This window comes from Boleophthalmus pectinirostris, unplaced genomic scaffold (genome assembly GCF_026225935.1).
Source record: "Boleophthalmus pectinirostris isolate CB_2022bp ecotype Guang Dong unplaced genomic scaffold, ASM2622593v1 HiC_scaffold_18, whole genome shotgun sequence".
Lineage (NCBI taxonomy): Eukaryota > Metazoa > Chordata > Actinopteri > Gobiiformes > Gobiidae > Boleophthalmus > Boleophthalmus pectinirostris.
The window spans coordinates 46,140,955-46,158,405 of NW_026571133.1; the positions used below are offsets into that span (position 1 = coordinate 46,140,955).

A 17,451-nucleotide genomic window follows, 5' to 3' on the forward strand; every position below is an offset into this window, starting at 1 on the left:
AGCACAGGCTCCGCCCTCCAAACGTGACGTAGGCGACGAGTGAGCCGCCCTTCCTCCGCCCATCTCAGGGAGGGAGGGGGAGACAGACGTGACCCTGATAGTGGTAGAATAAACTTTTATTCATCATGGAGATACAGCGCGTTCAGCCGCATGTGTTGGACCAGGAATCGGACGAGGACTTTGAGGAGCACGAAGCTCAAGCACCGCGTCCACATCAGCTGAACATTACTGATTGGTAAAGTATTAATAAACACTAGTAGATCAACTTTTTATATCGTGTTCACTGCAGTGTAGAACAATGAACTTATGCTGTCGTTTTTGTGTTCATGTGGGAATTGTCAGACGATGGGGGGTGGAGGTGGGGCAGAGGTGGTGGAGCGGGGGAGGGGGCGGGTGTGAAGCGTTTTCTGCTATATCAAACATGTCATAGGTGTATCTGCCACGTCATCATTGTAGCAGCTTTAGTTCGTTGTCACGTGGGAGAGTGGCAGAAATACGCTGCAGTTTGTTAAAAAAAAAAGCCGAATCAATCTAAAAAACACTTGAGCGACAAATACAAGGCCCACACATCACTCTTAGAAGGTAGAAAGCTCTGAAAAGTTGATTTCGCATGAGATGGGACCTTTAATGACCCATATGAGTTAAATGCAGGTGAGTGTGTAAATGACGAGAAGAAACATCTCAAATTTCAGTAGCCGGACATCCACTCATACCTGATCTATACACCTATCCCTGCCCCCAGGAGAGTCTGAAATCTGCTGAAATCCTACAAGACACTGACATGATACAGACAGAACAGAGACATGAGACATGTGCAGTAGAGTGTAGGAAAAGACGGGTTGCAAGAACGAGACAAACAAGTGGAGAGTGATGTGCCAAGGAAGATGCTGTTTGATTGGTTTTGAACAGTTATTTTTTGCTTCATGCACACACCCTCCTCATGGAAAACATACGGAGAAATGCAGATGATGCAGCTTTTCAGTTTAAGACAATTGATGTGACCGTGGAAGAAGGAAATAGAGCTGCTGCACATGAGCTCGACATCAGTGAGTTGATGGTGAGACGTTGGCAACAGCAGCGTGACAAACTGACTCGGTGCAAAAAAACTACAAAAGCTTTCAGAGATGATAAAAGCAGATGGCTCCAACTTGAAAACGTTCTTGAAGACGTGGACACCTGCGGATTATAGACAAGTGCAGCCTATATGTAATAATAATAATAATGCATCAGTTTTATATAGTACTTTTTTGGACACTCAAAGGGGCTTTACAGATCATTATTCATTCACTCTATACCGGTGGTGGTAAGGCACCTGATTTTCACAGCGGTCTCCCATCCAAGTACTGACCAGGCCCAGCTCTGCTGAGCTTCTGAGTTCTGATGGGATCAGGCCTTGACAAGCTGGTATGGCCATATGTACAATTATAGAGATGAAACAGTAACTGAAATATTGTGATATCGTATCATCAGAGTTCTCACAATAATACCCAAAACATGCTCCATAGATCTCCAGGAAGAACAGTTGATAGCTAAGATCAATTAAATACAAAACATCAATGAACCTGCCCAGGGACGACAGGTGGAAACTAGCACTGGTGCTACAACCTGGTACAATGCACCTCTCCTGTTAAGGCTAATGTAAAAATTGTGCGCTGTTCCTGTCTCATTAAATAAAATAATGTAATAATGTGATGTGGACCATCACAATATATCGAATTACAAGTCTCTTTGCTTAAATGAAGAGTTATGGTGCAGCAATAGAAAAAAAAACAAAAAAAACGCGGAACTACAAAGACCATGATCCTTTGCTTCATTTCAATTTAGACAACAAGAAGAAAAAACAGTTCTTAGCACTTTTAAGTCTTAGTTCTTTGGATTAAGTCTTGTCAAGGCATTTTAAGTGGAAAAAGTAACATATTAGTCTCCAAAAAATATCACATAAATATCGTACTGTGAGGTTCATACTGTGGCAATATTGTATTGTGAGACTTGGATATCATTACACCCCTATACAGTTGTTTTTTTCTTTTAAAATTTAGTTGATGTGGCTTATATTCAGGTGCGCTCAATAGTCCGGAAATTACGGTAATTTGTTTGAAACAGTTTGCAGTGGTCCAAAGTTATTCCTCACTCAGAGCTTCCTAATTATTCACTGGGATGAGTTCTTCTTAACAAGATTTCTTTTCTGTGTGTGTGTGTGTGTTTTCCATCACGGTAAAGCTAACAGCAACTAGCATGCTTAGAAAGCACTTTCTGATTCTCTAACCCCAAAATGCTTTATCACTGGATGCAGACAGAACATCGTAGATTTCTGTACTGGGGTAAAGTGACATTTCTTGCTTCATCACCCAGGGTTTTTGAAAGCATCTTATTTTTGCTAGAATGTGTGTGCGTGTGTGTGTGTGTGTGTGTGTGTGTGTGTGTGTGTGTGTGTGTGTGTGTGTGTGTGTGTGTGTGTGTGTGTGTGTGTGAGTGTGTGTGCATGTGTGTGTGTTTGCGTGTGTGTGTGCGTGTGTGTGTGTGTTTGTGTGTGTGTGTGGTGTAGCGAGAGCTTTGAGAAATCGTTTCACTTGCTAACTAATAGTTTGAAATTGAATTTTTCAGCGTTGTGAAAAGACATTAGCAAACCCCTCAGTATTCTGCACCACCCAATAAGACTCCCACACAATAGTCAAAATATTAAAATGAATGCAAAATCTGTATCTGTTGAAATCACTTGAATTTTTGTCTTGATTTGTGATTTCAGTAGTTTAGGCCTAGATTCTATTTATGCTGGATAAATATATTTCTCTTAAAGCTACAGTGTGTAACTTTTTTTTTTACCAAAATATGAACTAAAATCAAAGCATTATTTTTTCAGTTTGGTTGTTTTTATTGCACTAAAAGAGTAGAAAAACATGCATTGTGTGAGTGGGCTTGCATCTCTGCAAACCTAACTCTTCCGAAGTTCCGAAGTGTGGTTTTAACTTTCTACATGGATTCAGACAGGTCCAGTGCCAATTTCAGAAAGTTACATACTGAACCTTTAAATTGGGCTGATAACTATTGCCCAGTTTACTTTCAACGATGCAATGAAACAATTTTAAAGTCAAATGTGAAATGTGTCAAATCAAGATAAATATTGTGAATTCAAGACATTTTAAGAGTAAATGTTAAAGGTCCTATATTACACAAAATGGGCTCTTGTGAGGTTTAAGTCATGTTACAATGCTTTTAGGTCCTCAAAAACACACCTGGAGTTGTGTTTTGTTTCATTCACACATGTTTGAGTAGCCCTCCAAATGCTCTGCTCCAGCTTGTGATGTCATGTAGTGGTAGTTTCTAGTTAACAGCTACTTTTTCCCTTTAGTAATTCAGTAAAAGTACCTTTAGTAGTTCAGTAAAGATTGGCTATTCCGACATTGCTTCATTACAACACGTGTCTATTTAGATGTGCTGGTTTTCAGACACTTTTTAGTATCACTATTCCGACATGTCACATTTTTTTACATGCCGAAATGAATGACGCCCATGCTGCCTCAGTTTTACATTAGATATTTTCCCGAAGGCTGGCCTATGCTCTTTTTTAAAATGCATGACTGTTTCTCATGGCTCAGTTAGGACATTTTCTGAGAAGGTTCTTTCTGCGCCGTGGGTGCTTCAGATGTGCAACAGAACCTCCGTAATGGGCATTCCTGTAGCGTGTGATCAAACAAGCACTCTTCCGCTTTTTTGCTTCTTCTTAGCAAAAGTCTATACTGTCTATGATTGAAGCACAGCAGCAATACGTGTGTTTTATGAGAGGTTATGTAAGTATCATTTAATTGTACAGTTTGAGTAATTCCAGCGTCATGTTAGATGTAAATAAACAGAATGATGTTAGAATGTGATCAGAGCCTCTCCAGTCCATACGCTGACAATGAAAGCAACCAAGTGAACAATAGCCATGGCATGAGCCTTGACGTTCGCTGTTGATAGGCTGCAGAGTCGTAGCTCTACAGCAAGCCAGGGGTTTATGTTTATGTACCATTTTTTTGCCGGGCTATTAGACGCACTCTTAAGCCCCAATCAAAAAAACGACTGTGCGCCCCACAATCCAGAGCGCCCTATACACGAATCCACTTGGTGTCCCAGCACGACTTCAGTAAACTACAAAGCCGCACCACCCGCAGAACACACAAACACACACAGAGCAGACAGCGAAAGCACAGCGAAACACACCCACAGACACACTCATCACTCCACGCCGACGAGGAACGGAACGGAGGAACGAACTGAAAAAGCGAGTGTAATGTGCCACTTCTAGACACAACTGAACAACTGAGTCACTGCAAACACGCCGACAATCCAGCGTCCCAGACAGCCCCCTCCCTACACGCCACAACTGAACAAAGCCCAGAGTCACCGTGAACACCACAAACAAACAAAACCACTCACCCATCACACTGTTGGGTTTCCTTTAAAGTCCAGTGCGGTTTATTTGTGAAAAAAGTTTGAAAATAGACCATTTAATGACAGTGTGTTTTATAATCCAGAACACCTAATAGTGCAGAAAATACGGTACTTAGCAGACACATTTATCCAAAGCATTTCCCAAAAGCATACTTGCTACACTGTTATAGTAACTTAGTTGTCAGCATCGTTAACTAACTTGTTAACTTGGTTGCTTTCATTGTCACCGTACTTACCGGAGAACATGACGCCGGAATTGCTCAAACACAAAATACATGACACTTACTGACATAATCCAAGTACAGTGTGAACACAAGTATTTGTCATGAATGCAGTTTTTTTGTATCTACATAAGGAAGCAGGCAGTACAGCAGGGGACATTTTCAGAAGTAAAACAAAGCAGGACAACCCAACATTTTACTACGTGACATTTGGTGGCAGCTTAGCGTTTAAACTTGAAGTTCCTGCTTTTACTACTCAGTTCAATCATAGACATATATACATCTATATATGTTTGGATGGTTTCAGACCTGCAATGGTCACAGGTTGCTATTCCGACATGTCGCTATTTAGACACTGACGTCTAATTGTTGGAGTAGTGGCATAAACATTATTTTTCAAGCATCCCACTACTTCAACATTTTTTTTTTTTATGTTGAAGCAGCAGCACTACTATTTTATTTTTTTACATATATACATTTATGTCTATGTGTTCAATGCTGACATCAATGTACAACTCTTACTTACTTTGACATATATGTTAGACCAGATGTTTCTCGTGGAATGAGATGAAGAAGAAAACGGGAGATATTCCTGTTTAGGGAAGAAATGCTCATTTATGTTCCGCAGACCGACGGTATTGGATTTTCCCACTGTGTCCTGTGCGGCTGAAGTATTCTCTGATCAAGTGCTCAAACAAGTGCCCAAGCATCTTACGATATATGAGAGCTCAAAGTATAATAGGCTGTCACATTAATATTATTCATGTCAGACAAGTGGAATGTTTGAAAAATAGTATAGTGCTGCTACTCCGAAAAAAAAATAAAAATTGTGGGACACTTGAAAAATATGTTTATTAGACGTCAGTCTAAATAGTGACATGACTGAATAACAGCGTGTGACCATTGCAGGTCTGAAACAATCCAAACGATTCTAGTGAAGGTGTATGGAGTTTAAAAACACAGTGGAGCACTTCTTGTATTTCCACATCACAAGGTGGAACACAGCCTAAATCTGTAGGTTCATTTGTGTGTTAAACATGTGAATGAAACAAAAAAAACACAACTCCAGGTCTGTTTGTGATGAGAAAACGACATTAGAACATCATTATAACACAGATCAGAAAACAGTGTCATGTAGGACCTTAAATCTTGTTATTCCTGAATGTGTATTAATTGATTTACTCATTTCTTCCAGGCTACATCGCTGTGATAAAACGGACTTCACACATCAGTCCAAACAGACGCTGACGTGCGCTAACCTGCTAACCCTGTGTTGTTGTTTTGCAGCGGGAGGATTTGCTATCAGGACATGTACAAACTGTTACGCTTTATCTCCCCTCCACTCGGCCTGGGGAAGAAGTGCCCCAACAGAGTGGCCTATAAGGTTTGAACCAGAACCTCCACTTGGCCCCTCGGCTCCTAACGGGCCCCTCCAACCGAAAACAAACATTGATCCTCCACTAACGAGATGGCAGCTAACCGTGTATGGCCTAAACAATGCTGCGGTGTGGCTCCGTCGGAGGCATCAGCTGGATGTCGGGGTGATGGGGCTGTGGGCTCATCACTGTGGAGGACGAGAGCACAGACTGGGCTCGTTTAAACGCAGCATTGTTGTCATTCCAGTTACTGCCATTGTTTTAGCATGCGGAGGGCATCTTAAAGGAACAGGCCACTCAAATGTCGACTTTTGAAGGTTATCGGTGTTATTCCTGTAGTGTTAGTCAAATGGTTAAAGCAGCACTATGTTCCCACTGCACAAAGAAATGCTGAAACATTTTTGTTGGTCATTTTTGTACATCCAGTCTCTGTCCACTGAAGGTGTACACTGTGATGCCAATAATGTTTGTCATGTCGAGTGCAGGATTCGAACCACCAGCCTTCGGATCAGTGAATAAACACTGCCACCCTACAGTGCTGACCTTTTAGACTGTTTTTATGGTTGAACTCATAGACCCATAGAATTATAATCATTTTTGTATGAGTAGGCTACAATTTTCCACAAATTGCATTTCCAAATAAATAAACATACATACTTTACTTTACTGTTTAATTAGTTAATTAAACAGTATATAATTTTTTTCTATTTTATTTTAGTATTTTATTTTACCTATAATTTTTGAACTTCTTGTTATTGTTTTGATCAGGTGTAATTCTTATCACATTTTCTTATAATATTTTATATTATTGGCTTAAATTTCATTAGTTAACATAACCATATTATTTTTTGTTATCATATTAATTTAGCAGTTTTATATTATTAATTAGAATTTCATTATTAGTAATTACTTTATATTACAGATATTAATTTAAATTCCTGAACATAATTTTGAGGGGGTGTAGAGGCAAAATAAAATCTAAAATACAATAATTTAGAAAACAGAAAAAGATAAAATGATGAAAAAAGATATAACATTTGTAGCTGTAATGGAAACATATATAACCTTTGATTTTATTAATTTATAGCCTTTGATATATTGATTTCTAAAATGACCAGAGCCATGGTAACAGTGCTAAATAATAGGCCTGACCTGTTGTCTCTATAGGAAGGAGGAGTCACATATTTAGTTCCATGTTGACCCTTGTGGCGGGGTAAATGTCAAACAAGCTCCATTAGAATTTAGGTTTTATACATATAGTGTACTGATTAAATTGCAACAGCATGTTCAAATACCTCAGAATCCAGGTATTATGTTGTAGATGGATACACTAGAATAGGAGTGGGCAAGCTTTTTGACTCGTGGGTCACCAGGGATTCTAAAATTTGACTGAAGGGCCAGACCAGGAGCAGATGGATGGAGTTTGTTGGTAATCCACCTCAAAAGAGAAATAAAATAATAATAATGGGATATGTAGAAAACACATCCTATGTTTTTGAAATATCCCATAATTGAAAATTATTATTATTATAATTCAAGTTCGTCGGGCAGGACTAGAAAAGATTAAAGGGCCGCAAATGGCTTTATAATAACTACACTTTTAAAAGGCTTAATGAAGCATGAAATTCAGAATGAACAAAAAATTCATTAAAACTCATTCAGGCTTAGTTACTACTTAATGAATTGCCTAACTCCTAACCCCTTCATTGAGCAGTTACTAAACCTGAATCATTTTAATTAACTATTTGCGGTTTATCAAGAGGTTGAGATAAGTTTCCTCCGCCTGGTTGAGGAGCTCTCTCTCTGGGGAGGTGTTTGGGGCATGTCCTACCAGGAGGAGACCCAGGAAACGCTGCAGGCACTATGTCTCTGGCCTGGTCTGGGAACACCTCTGGACCCTCCCCACCCTAGAGTAGCTGGAGGCAGTGTGTGTGTGGAGAGAGAAGTTTGGACCTCACTGCTCAGACCAGTGCCTCTGTGTCCTGTCCTTGGGTGATGCAAACAAAATGAATGGAGCTTTATTTTGACTAATTAATGTGTAGTTATAATAAAGTGGCCTCCTTGAATCAGTTTGTGTACATATTGCTGCATTAACACATTAGATTTTTTAAGAAACTTCATTTAGATAATAATTTCTTAGTTATGATGTTTCAGATTCCTTCAAAAGTGTGAGACTGAAGTGGCTGTTCCCTTTAGAGAAACATGCTCTTGGTTTTCAGATGCGTCTCCTCCAGGACCCCTCCGTCCAGCCTGTGCAGAGGAGTCCGGTCATGCATGGTGTTCCCATAGACCAACCTGGAAACCTTATTAACAAGGCTTTCTGTGTCTCCTCTTCTTCTCTCATGTGACGGTTTAACCTGCACTTCCTGTCTTGCCGTAAACCCCGCCCCTTTCCTCCTCCATGTTGCTGTGGTGAAGTGGTCGCATCTGTTACCGGGATATGTACAACATGTTCCGGGACATGTCTCCTCCCCTTGGTCTGGGGAAGAAATGTCCGGCGCGGGTGGCCTATAAGGTAGAGCCTCACCCATCTCCACATGTACCATACTCATGTTCTGTTGTTTGGGATTGAATTTGACATCAAGTTGAGCTGCATATACAGACACACCCACTCAGCGTTTGTAGATCTCATAATAATTTCGGTATCATTGCTTTAAACATCTAGCCAGGCTGGCGCCACCTAGTGCCTTCGTTCAATTTCATTTCTCTCCAGCGACTAGGTCAGGAATCAGAATGCAATAGACGGTTTGCAAAAACAGTTCTGCACCAGCATGTCAGCGAAAAGTCATATATTCAATGTTGTCAACGATTCTTAAAGCCAGAACAAAGAGAATGTTTGGTGAATTTTATCAAGGGGAAAGACGTTATTGTCCTTCTTCCGGGGATTTGGGAAAAGCTTAATATACCAGTTGCATACGTCACGACCAAATAGCAGTGATTGGTTAAATGATAAAAAGTACCTGCCTACCGTCGAGCGAATGAAATCTAAGACTGCGAGGTCAGACAGTTTGTATGAAGTGAAACAAAGTAAAACCAGTTGATGAATCAGGCTATTAAACATTTGCTGATACCTGAGATTAACCAATGCCAGCGCAGAGACTGAAAACAGCATTTATTTTAAATAAAAAGGTATATATAAGACAAAACTGATTCAAATGTGTTATGTAGCTGTTTTTTGTTTTTTTTTAATCCCTGCAGTAACTACACAACAGTTTTGCATACTGTCATTTCTGGACTATAGCCTGCTTCTTTTTTCTTACACTTTGAATATTGTGGTTTATACAATGATGCGGTGAATATATGGACAGATTATTTGTTTATGGACACAGCAGATGTGTGCAGCCTGAGTGCAGAAAATGACGCTGTTTGTGCAGTTCACATGAAGTTTAAGCAATAGCTAGAGATGCTAAATGAACATTAGTGAGTGGGATATGTCTTAATGACTCACTGCTGGGCAAGTTACGTTAAAACTGCAGTGCGTTATTTATGACTTGTTACTGTCATTTCAAAGTCATTTGTTACATTACAATATTACTGTATTTAAAATGTAAGGCATTACATTACTATTGCAGCACTTTTAAGTTTCTCTCATCAGAATAATTGTGAAGATGCTGAACCTTTTGCGCCATATATGGACTGAACCAGGACTAAACCAGGGATAAACCAGGTCTAAACCAGGTCTAAACCAGATCTAAACCAGGATTGAATCAGGTCTAAATCAGAACTGACCCAGGTCTAAACCAGGTCTAAACAGCGCAGAGTTCTGCTCCAGTCCTTTCACCCGAGGTTACCTGATGGTCTACACGGGCTCGTCTCCGGCATTTCACCGCTGTTCATATCACAGTGATTTTAGTGAATTTGTATGAAGAAAAACTCACCACTTCAGTCCAGGTTAAAAGCATAAAAAGCATTGTAACGCGTGTTAATGAAATTTTTTCCCAGCAATGTCACATTACTGCGTTACAGCAAAAAGCAATGCATTACAGTCATTTGTTACTTTTATAACGCGTTACTCCCAACACTGATGACCTGTATGAGTTAAATGCAGGTGAATGTGTAAATGATGAGAAGAAACCTCTCAAACTTCAGTAGCCGGACCTCCACTCATACCTGATCCATACACCTATCCCCGCCCCCAGGAGAGTCTGAAATCTGCTGAAATCCTACAAGACACTGACATGATACAGACAGAACAGAGACTCTTTCTGCAGAAGACATGCGCATTAGAGCCAAGTGACATAGCCTGATAATCTTGTCATAATGCTGCCGTTTTACTACCGTGTTACAGGCACTGCTTGGAAAAAAGTACTGGTGTTTAATTAAAATAAAATAAAAATCTTTCTGTGTAAATATCTCAAGTTACAACGTGAACACCTGCAGCTTATAGACAAGTGCGGCCCATATATGTACACTTTTTTTTTCCTTTTAAAATTTAGTTGATGTGACTTATATTCAGGTGCGCTCAATAGTCCAGAAAATTCTGTGAATATTCAGAGATTTTCTGGATCAACTACTGCCTTATTACATCAATTAATCTTCCTAATCAGGTTATCAGCAGAACTGATATTTGGAAACCGATAAGTGATCCACCAAATTTTTCAGTTTCTCCCAGACATCTAATACCAATACAGGGTCAGTACATGTCTAACTGCAGTTAATGTTTGTTTTAGTAGTCAACTAGTCAAACGGTCATTTTGATTGTATATTGAGATCTTTCCAAATACACTATCAATCAAATACAGGTTAAAGTATGATGCTGAAAACTTCTAAGTCATCATAAATATATGTTTGTTGTAGTCAAGATTAGTTGGAGAGTCAGTGCAGCTCTAATGTAAGACCTCAGATATCATAAAGACAAAACTGTGAGAGAAAGCAGGCAGATTGGTTTAGAGTCCAGAGGGAGTGACACTGGATGTGCACTGTCACCATGGAGACTACATTTGTGATTTGAGAGAAAGAAAACAGATGAAAGATGGTTAGGATGACCTATGATTCACAGTATAAGTTTAAAGAGCCCATAAGACATTGTTTTGTGATCTGTGTTATGATGTTTCTTCCTCACAAACATCACACCTGGAGTTATGTTTTGTTTCTTTCACATGTGGAACACACAGATATTTAGATACTGCATATTTAGAGTCTCCATACACCCTCACTGGAATCATTTGAATGACTTCAATCCTGGAATTTCCAATCTACTGAACTAAACATAGGTAGTTTTGAACTTGAAAACTATATGGCAGAACAGAGGATTTGAGCTTTGGGAATGCTAAAGGATTAGTCAAACGTGTGAATGAAACAAAGCACAACTCCAGATATGTTTCTGAAGAGGAAACAACATTATAACATGACTGTGCAAATGACACAACCAAGTCAAGTTATAGTTCAAGTCTCTGGAGAGGCGACTCCCTCACAGTAAGAATAAATGTTTTTCAAGACATTTGTAGCACTGAAATTCCCAGCGTTCCATAAATGCAAGACAGATCAGCAAGATAGATAATGCTTAATTTATAGGCTTAATCTCCATGGAGACAAACCGACCTGGAAGTGACATGTATGTTACTGTAAGATCAGCACAAGAAGAGCAGGGCCCATGCAAACTGTAACATTTACACTTCTGACTTTATGATACAGAGCACAAAAAGTGTAAGAAGCAGACTTCTAATGAAACTGCTTCAAGAGCATAATAGGTTTATTTAAGATTCCAAATGATTCTGTCCACAACGGCAGTTTCTGTGACTGTCCCACTTTGTCCCTCTGTGGCACCTGATTTTCCCAGTGGTCTCCCATCCAAGTCCTGACCAGGCTCGGCCGTGCTGACAGGATCAGGCTTTGACAAGCCGGTCTGGCCACATTTTAACAGTATGTGTCTTTTCAGATCACAATGATTACCCAACATATGAGCCCGTTCAGATGAGTTTACTGTATTGTTGTATTCACTTCCCATGTTCACTTATTTGCTCTTGGACATTTGGAATAATTCCATTTGGAATACTTTCCAAAAGCTCATACATGTGACCTGTCAGTGCCTCTGAGGGAGACTGTTGTCTGCCTCGTGCTAGCGTCAGCATTAGTCCTGATGTTAGTCCTGCAGAGTGCATGAGCTGTAGCCCTGCAGTCCACTCTCCCATGGTTCCACAGTCCTGTCCTGCTCCTGAGCGTTTGTGTGCCTGGGTGATTTCCATGTCCAAAAATGCCTGTGCTGTTGTCAGTGGGCCGCACACATCCACAGAGACACAGAGCAGAGCCACGAGCACTAGCACTAGCAGCGGCCCATGTGTGGCTCCTCTGGCATTTCACAAAACATCACCAGAGCCATTTGTCAGAGATTGTGTGTAACGGTGTGGCAGGGCTGTTTGGAGTCTGCCCAGAAAACATGGACTGGCCCCTAACCCGTCATTCACTCCACAGACCTGCACCCTGTAGAGGACTATGTCACAGAACCATTCTGTCATAAATCATGATCAAACTGAACTGACACACAAGTATTTACAGACTAATAATAATCATGTACGAATTATTTGGAAAAAAATCTCCGAACTTATGATCCACAAAAGTTAAATTTTCTCATTATTTGCTTGAGATTGGCTCCATTAATGTGTCTTATTAATCTTATGAACTAAAAGTAAAATCCTTTCTACTGACAACAATCATACAAGCTTTTATTTATTTTGCATGTGCTGTTGGGTCTTCCACACTTTCCTGTTATCCTGTTTCTGAAAATATAATTACAACTGTTATTTATGTTTTGAATAGTTATGTTAGACACTTTTTCCATTCCAGTTCCCATACGACTTGAGAAAAAACAACAATGTTCCCTTGGCAAATAATTTTGTTTTGAAAAATGGAAAAGAATGTCCTGAAAGTCAAAAGACAGAAATATTTAAAGTAGCCCTTTTCTGCAAAATGGACTTCTGTTTTTTTTGTTTGTTTGTTTGTTTTGTTTTGTGTTGTTTGTTTTTTTTTCATTAAAAAGGCATTAACAGTGTCCTAATATCAAACATACAAGAAATGAATTTTCCAGACAAAACATCAACACCGACAGTTAGTTTAAAACATTTCACATCCATACATTCAATTTCAATCACAATTATTAATCAACTGCAAACAGAAATCTTCACTTTTATGTAAAATAACTTTCCTTTTTCATATACACACACAGCACTGGATTATTTGTGTTTTTTAATTGTCATCATTGTACTTGATCCTTTGATTTCTTTGTCAAGACTTTTCCATAAATGAACTCTTTTCACAGCAATGCTTTGCTGCATAACCTCGGTTCTGAATCTGTTTTTTTTAAAACATGTAGGTTCCTTTTAATTTGTAGTGGCTTTGAATATTTACAGGTAACACATTGCACTTTGCTTTATACATGATGTTGAGGAGACTTAAGTCAACAATATCATGAATTTTAGTTGTTTCCTTCTCATTCACCATCTTGAAGTTGTGTTTAGAGTCATTCGTGCATCTTGAGCAATCTTTAATCACTTCTTTTCCACCACGACTGGTACGCTGGCTCTGTACTTCCAATTTTATTTATCAGTGACACGTGTAGGATACAGCAGACTCGTGTTGTGATTTTGATACAGATGTGAAAAAGCGACGCATAGGAGGGGCCGACAGCTACATGACTCTTTGTTGTGCTGACGTTTATAATGACACCAGAGTTTTCTAACGCAGAAGTCAGCGTATTCAAGATAAATGTTGTGATTAAAAATGTAATTATAACTATACAGCAGGCACAAGCACAATCAGTCTTCTTTAAACCAAGATTAAGCATTTGTAATCTCAGTCATTTGAAGTAAAGTGGGTGTTTTGTAGTGTAGCTCTAGTCTAAAGGAGCATGCCTCAACCTCCTAACCCCTGGGTCGTGCATGACGTGTGCTGTCAACACATGCCCGTCACTCTGTACAATAAGCATTACCCCGTGTGCTGTTAATGAGAGCGCTGTGTTCAGGGCTCTTAATGTGTTAACACAGTGTAATTAAATGAGCCCTTTTCATTTGACACCACAACACTGCTCTTATGGCTTCTAGAAGGTCATATACTCACATCTTATGCATCAAGAAGAGCACGCTGGAGGTTTTTTCTAACAAGAAATGATGGAAAAAATACTATATATCCTCTGGTGGTACTTTTGGCACTTTTGCGGTTGTAGTATATGTTTAATCTGAAGGGCTTGTTTCTTCATCACAAACAGGCCTGGAGTAGAGGTCTGCGCGGAACAGAATTTTCAGTCCCGCTCCTGCCCACATTGTGTAGTCCTGCTCTCGCCCGCTAAGAATTGTAATTTTCTCCCGCCCGCATCTGCAATATTTTGTCTCGCTCCTACACGCAAAACCTGCAAGATGGGGACGTTCGCTTTCTTAAAAGACCCATCTCATGCAAAATCAACTTTTTCAGAGCTTTCTACCTTCTAAGAGTGATGTGTGGGCCTTGTGTATGTCGCCGAAGTGGTTTTTAGATTGATTTGGTGTTTTTTGAACAAATTGCAGTGTATTTGTGCCACCCTCCCACGTGACAACGAACTAAAGCTGTTACAACGATGATGCGGCAGATTCACCTATGACACATCTGACGTAGCAGAAAGCGCTTCGCCCCCGCCCCCCTCCCCTGCTCCAAAGCCTCCACCCCACCTCCACCCCGCATCAACTGACAATTCCCACATGAACCTAAACAAAAGCGACAGCACAAGTTCATTTTTCTACACTGCAGTGTACATGATATAATAAGTTGATCTACTAGTGTTTATTAATACTTTACCAATCAGTAATGTTCAGCTGATGTGGACGCGGTGCTTGAGCTTCGTGCTCCTCAAAGTCCTCGTCCGATTCCGGGTCCAACACATGCGGCTGAACGCGCTGTATCTCCATGATGAATAAAAGTTTATTCTACCACTATCAGGGTCACGCCTGTCTCCCCCTTCCTCCCTGAGATGGACGGAGGAAGGGCGGCTCACTCGTCGCCTACGTCACGTTTGGAGGGCGGAGCCTGTGCTTTCTCAGGACGGGCGGGGGGAGGAGCAATAGTCGGTCTTTCATAGTTCCTGGTCTGTGACTGTCTCCAAGAAATCAGGAAGATTTCAGAACTATTGTGTAATGGATGTTCCAAAACCCAAATAGTGCTTGTTTATGTGCAGAAGATACAATGTGAAAAGAGTGATTTTACATGAGATGGGGCCATTAAGCAAACTGAATTTTCTCCTCGCCAGGTGAGAGTCGCTCAATGTCGATGATGAGGCCCCACCTCCCTCCCCCCGTACGGTGTCCTGCTTTTGACAAACAAATATGGTCACACTAACCTGTATTCCACTGAGTCGTGTCCTTTAGTCTGACAGAAGTTGAACCACATCAGCGCACAAGAGCTGTTTTTCTCTTTGTTTAGTTTATGCAAATTAGCCATGAGGTTTTAAGTTTTGTTTCTGTGAGATTTGTGCAAAACTGAATTAAACACATTATAATGTCAAACGGGCTGATGTGGCTCTGGAGTCGTTACGGTTTATATGTCGAAAGTTGAATTTATTTATGCAGATTAGTAGTGCAAGATAGTCATAATAATGATGATAATTTTAATATAAGAACGTTAATGATTAATCAATAATTAACGATCGATTAAGAAAATTTTATCAAATGCCCATCCCTAGTTTGCACCAATTAAAAACATAGTGAAGTATACATACAGTACATCTAAATATAGACTTAAAAATGCTGATTTGCAGTGATCAGTTACATAAGCTTGCACATATATGGTGTTGTGTTGTGAGGCGGTGTGTGCGGGTGTATGTATTAACAGTAGATAAGCTCAGACTCCACTGTGGATGCTCCATAATCCTTCTGCAGCAGCGTTTAGCACCAGAGCACGGCTTTTTCACACCATCTCCACTCGTCTCATAGCAACCGCTCCAACGCAACACCACCAGGACCTCAGCATCACTGCAAGAATAGTCTTACCTCGGACAGCAAGATACAAGACACGCTCGTTTATTCCCCGAGAGAGGTTTTAAAATGACAGTATTTTTTAAAACCAGGCAGTTGTGACACACTAAATCTTAATGGCAGTGCTGTTAACGTTGATCTATGTCGTAATAGGTTTTCTCAACCGCTTGGTAAATATCTCACTGTAAATAACTCTGAAAATGGTTTAGTCCTGGTTCAGACCTGGTTCAGACCTGGTTTAGACCTGGTTTTAGTCCTGCTTTAGTCCTGGTTTAGTCCTGGTTCAGACCTGGTTTGGACCTGGTTTAGACCTGGTTTAGACCTGGTTTAGACCTGGTCCGGCAATGAGTGGAATTACGGAAAAAAAAAAAAAAAGGAAAAAAAAAAAAGAAAGGGAATAGCCCAAAATGTGAAAACAGGAAAATACCACAGTGTAATCCATTTACTTCAACCAAGTAACTGTAATCCAATTACCTCTCATAGAAACAGTAACTGTAACTGAATACAGTTACTCATAATTTGTACTCTGATTACGTAACTCCGGTACATGTAATCTGTTACTCCCCAACACTGGTTATCAGTCACCATTAAAACCACATTATGGAGCTTTTAAGACAAAAAAAGACTAAAATAACTACACTAAAAATCTTGCATCTCTAGAAACCTGTTTCTTAGCACATTTCTCGCAAAAGTTTCCAATAAGCTTTACCAAAAGATCATATAAAAAGGTTTGAAAACTAATGACCCCAAGATCTATAAATGTACGTTCAGACTGCAGCCTGAAGTGACCCAAATCGGATTTTTTTTTTTTTCGTCCCTATGTTCCTGTATCTGATCTTTTAATGACAGTCTGAACCACACAGATCCAGTTTTTTCAAATGTGACCCAGGCCACTTGGATATGTGCTCCTGAAACTGATACACATCTGATCTTTTGACATGTGACTTCAGTCTGAACAGCCAGGTCACATTCATCCCACCTACTTGTCAGTGGAGGGAAAGTGAGGGGAGCGAGTTCATTCATATTTGGGGGGATCACTGTATTCAGGACAAATTGGAGGAGTCTTATCAGAGCTGGGCAGTTTTTGAAATGATTGCCAAAGAAATGGAAGAGCGTGGCTACAAACGGTCCTGGCTCCAATGTCAACAAAAAATAAAGAGCCTGCGTGTCAAATACAAGGAGACTAAAGACTCAGACAAACGAAGCAACTGTGGATGTGTAACCTGTCCATTTTATCAAGAACTGGACCGGATTTTGGGAGACAAGCCCAGAGTTTAGGCGACTTCTGTAAACACTGAGCACGCTCGCTGTGTGTGACGTCGTTCTGTCCTTCAGTGTGCATGAGATCACATGCAAGTTGCATTTAATTACAAGTGTTAACAATCTCGCAAAAAATAAATATATAAACGATTTCACAAAAAAATTCTAATTGAGCATTAAGCTCTGCAGTCCGAACATAGCTATAGTTCGCACACAGCGATGTATTTG

General features: G+C 40.0%; 1 protein-coding gene across 1 annotated transcript in view; it reads left to right on the plus strand.

Annotated features, from left to right (window-relative positions):
• Nucleotides 1–17,451, plus strand: part of cacna1bb (calcium channel, voltage-dependent, N type, alpha 1B subunit, b) — a 397,100-nt gene that overhangs the window by 359,657 nt on the left and 19,992 nt on the right. The window contains exon 43 of the mRNA XM_055153227.1: nt 5,940–6,036. Within this exon, the coding sequence (XP_055009202.1) occupies nt 5,940–6,036 (97 nt within the window). The remainder of the gene's footprint in view (nt 1–5,939; nt 6,037–17,451) is intronic.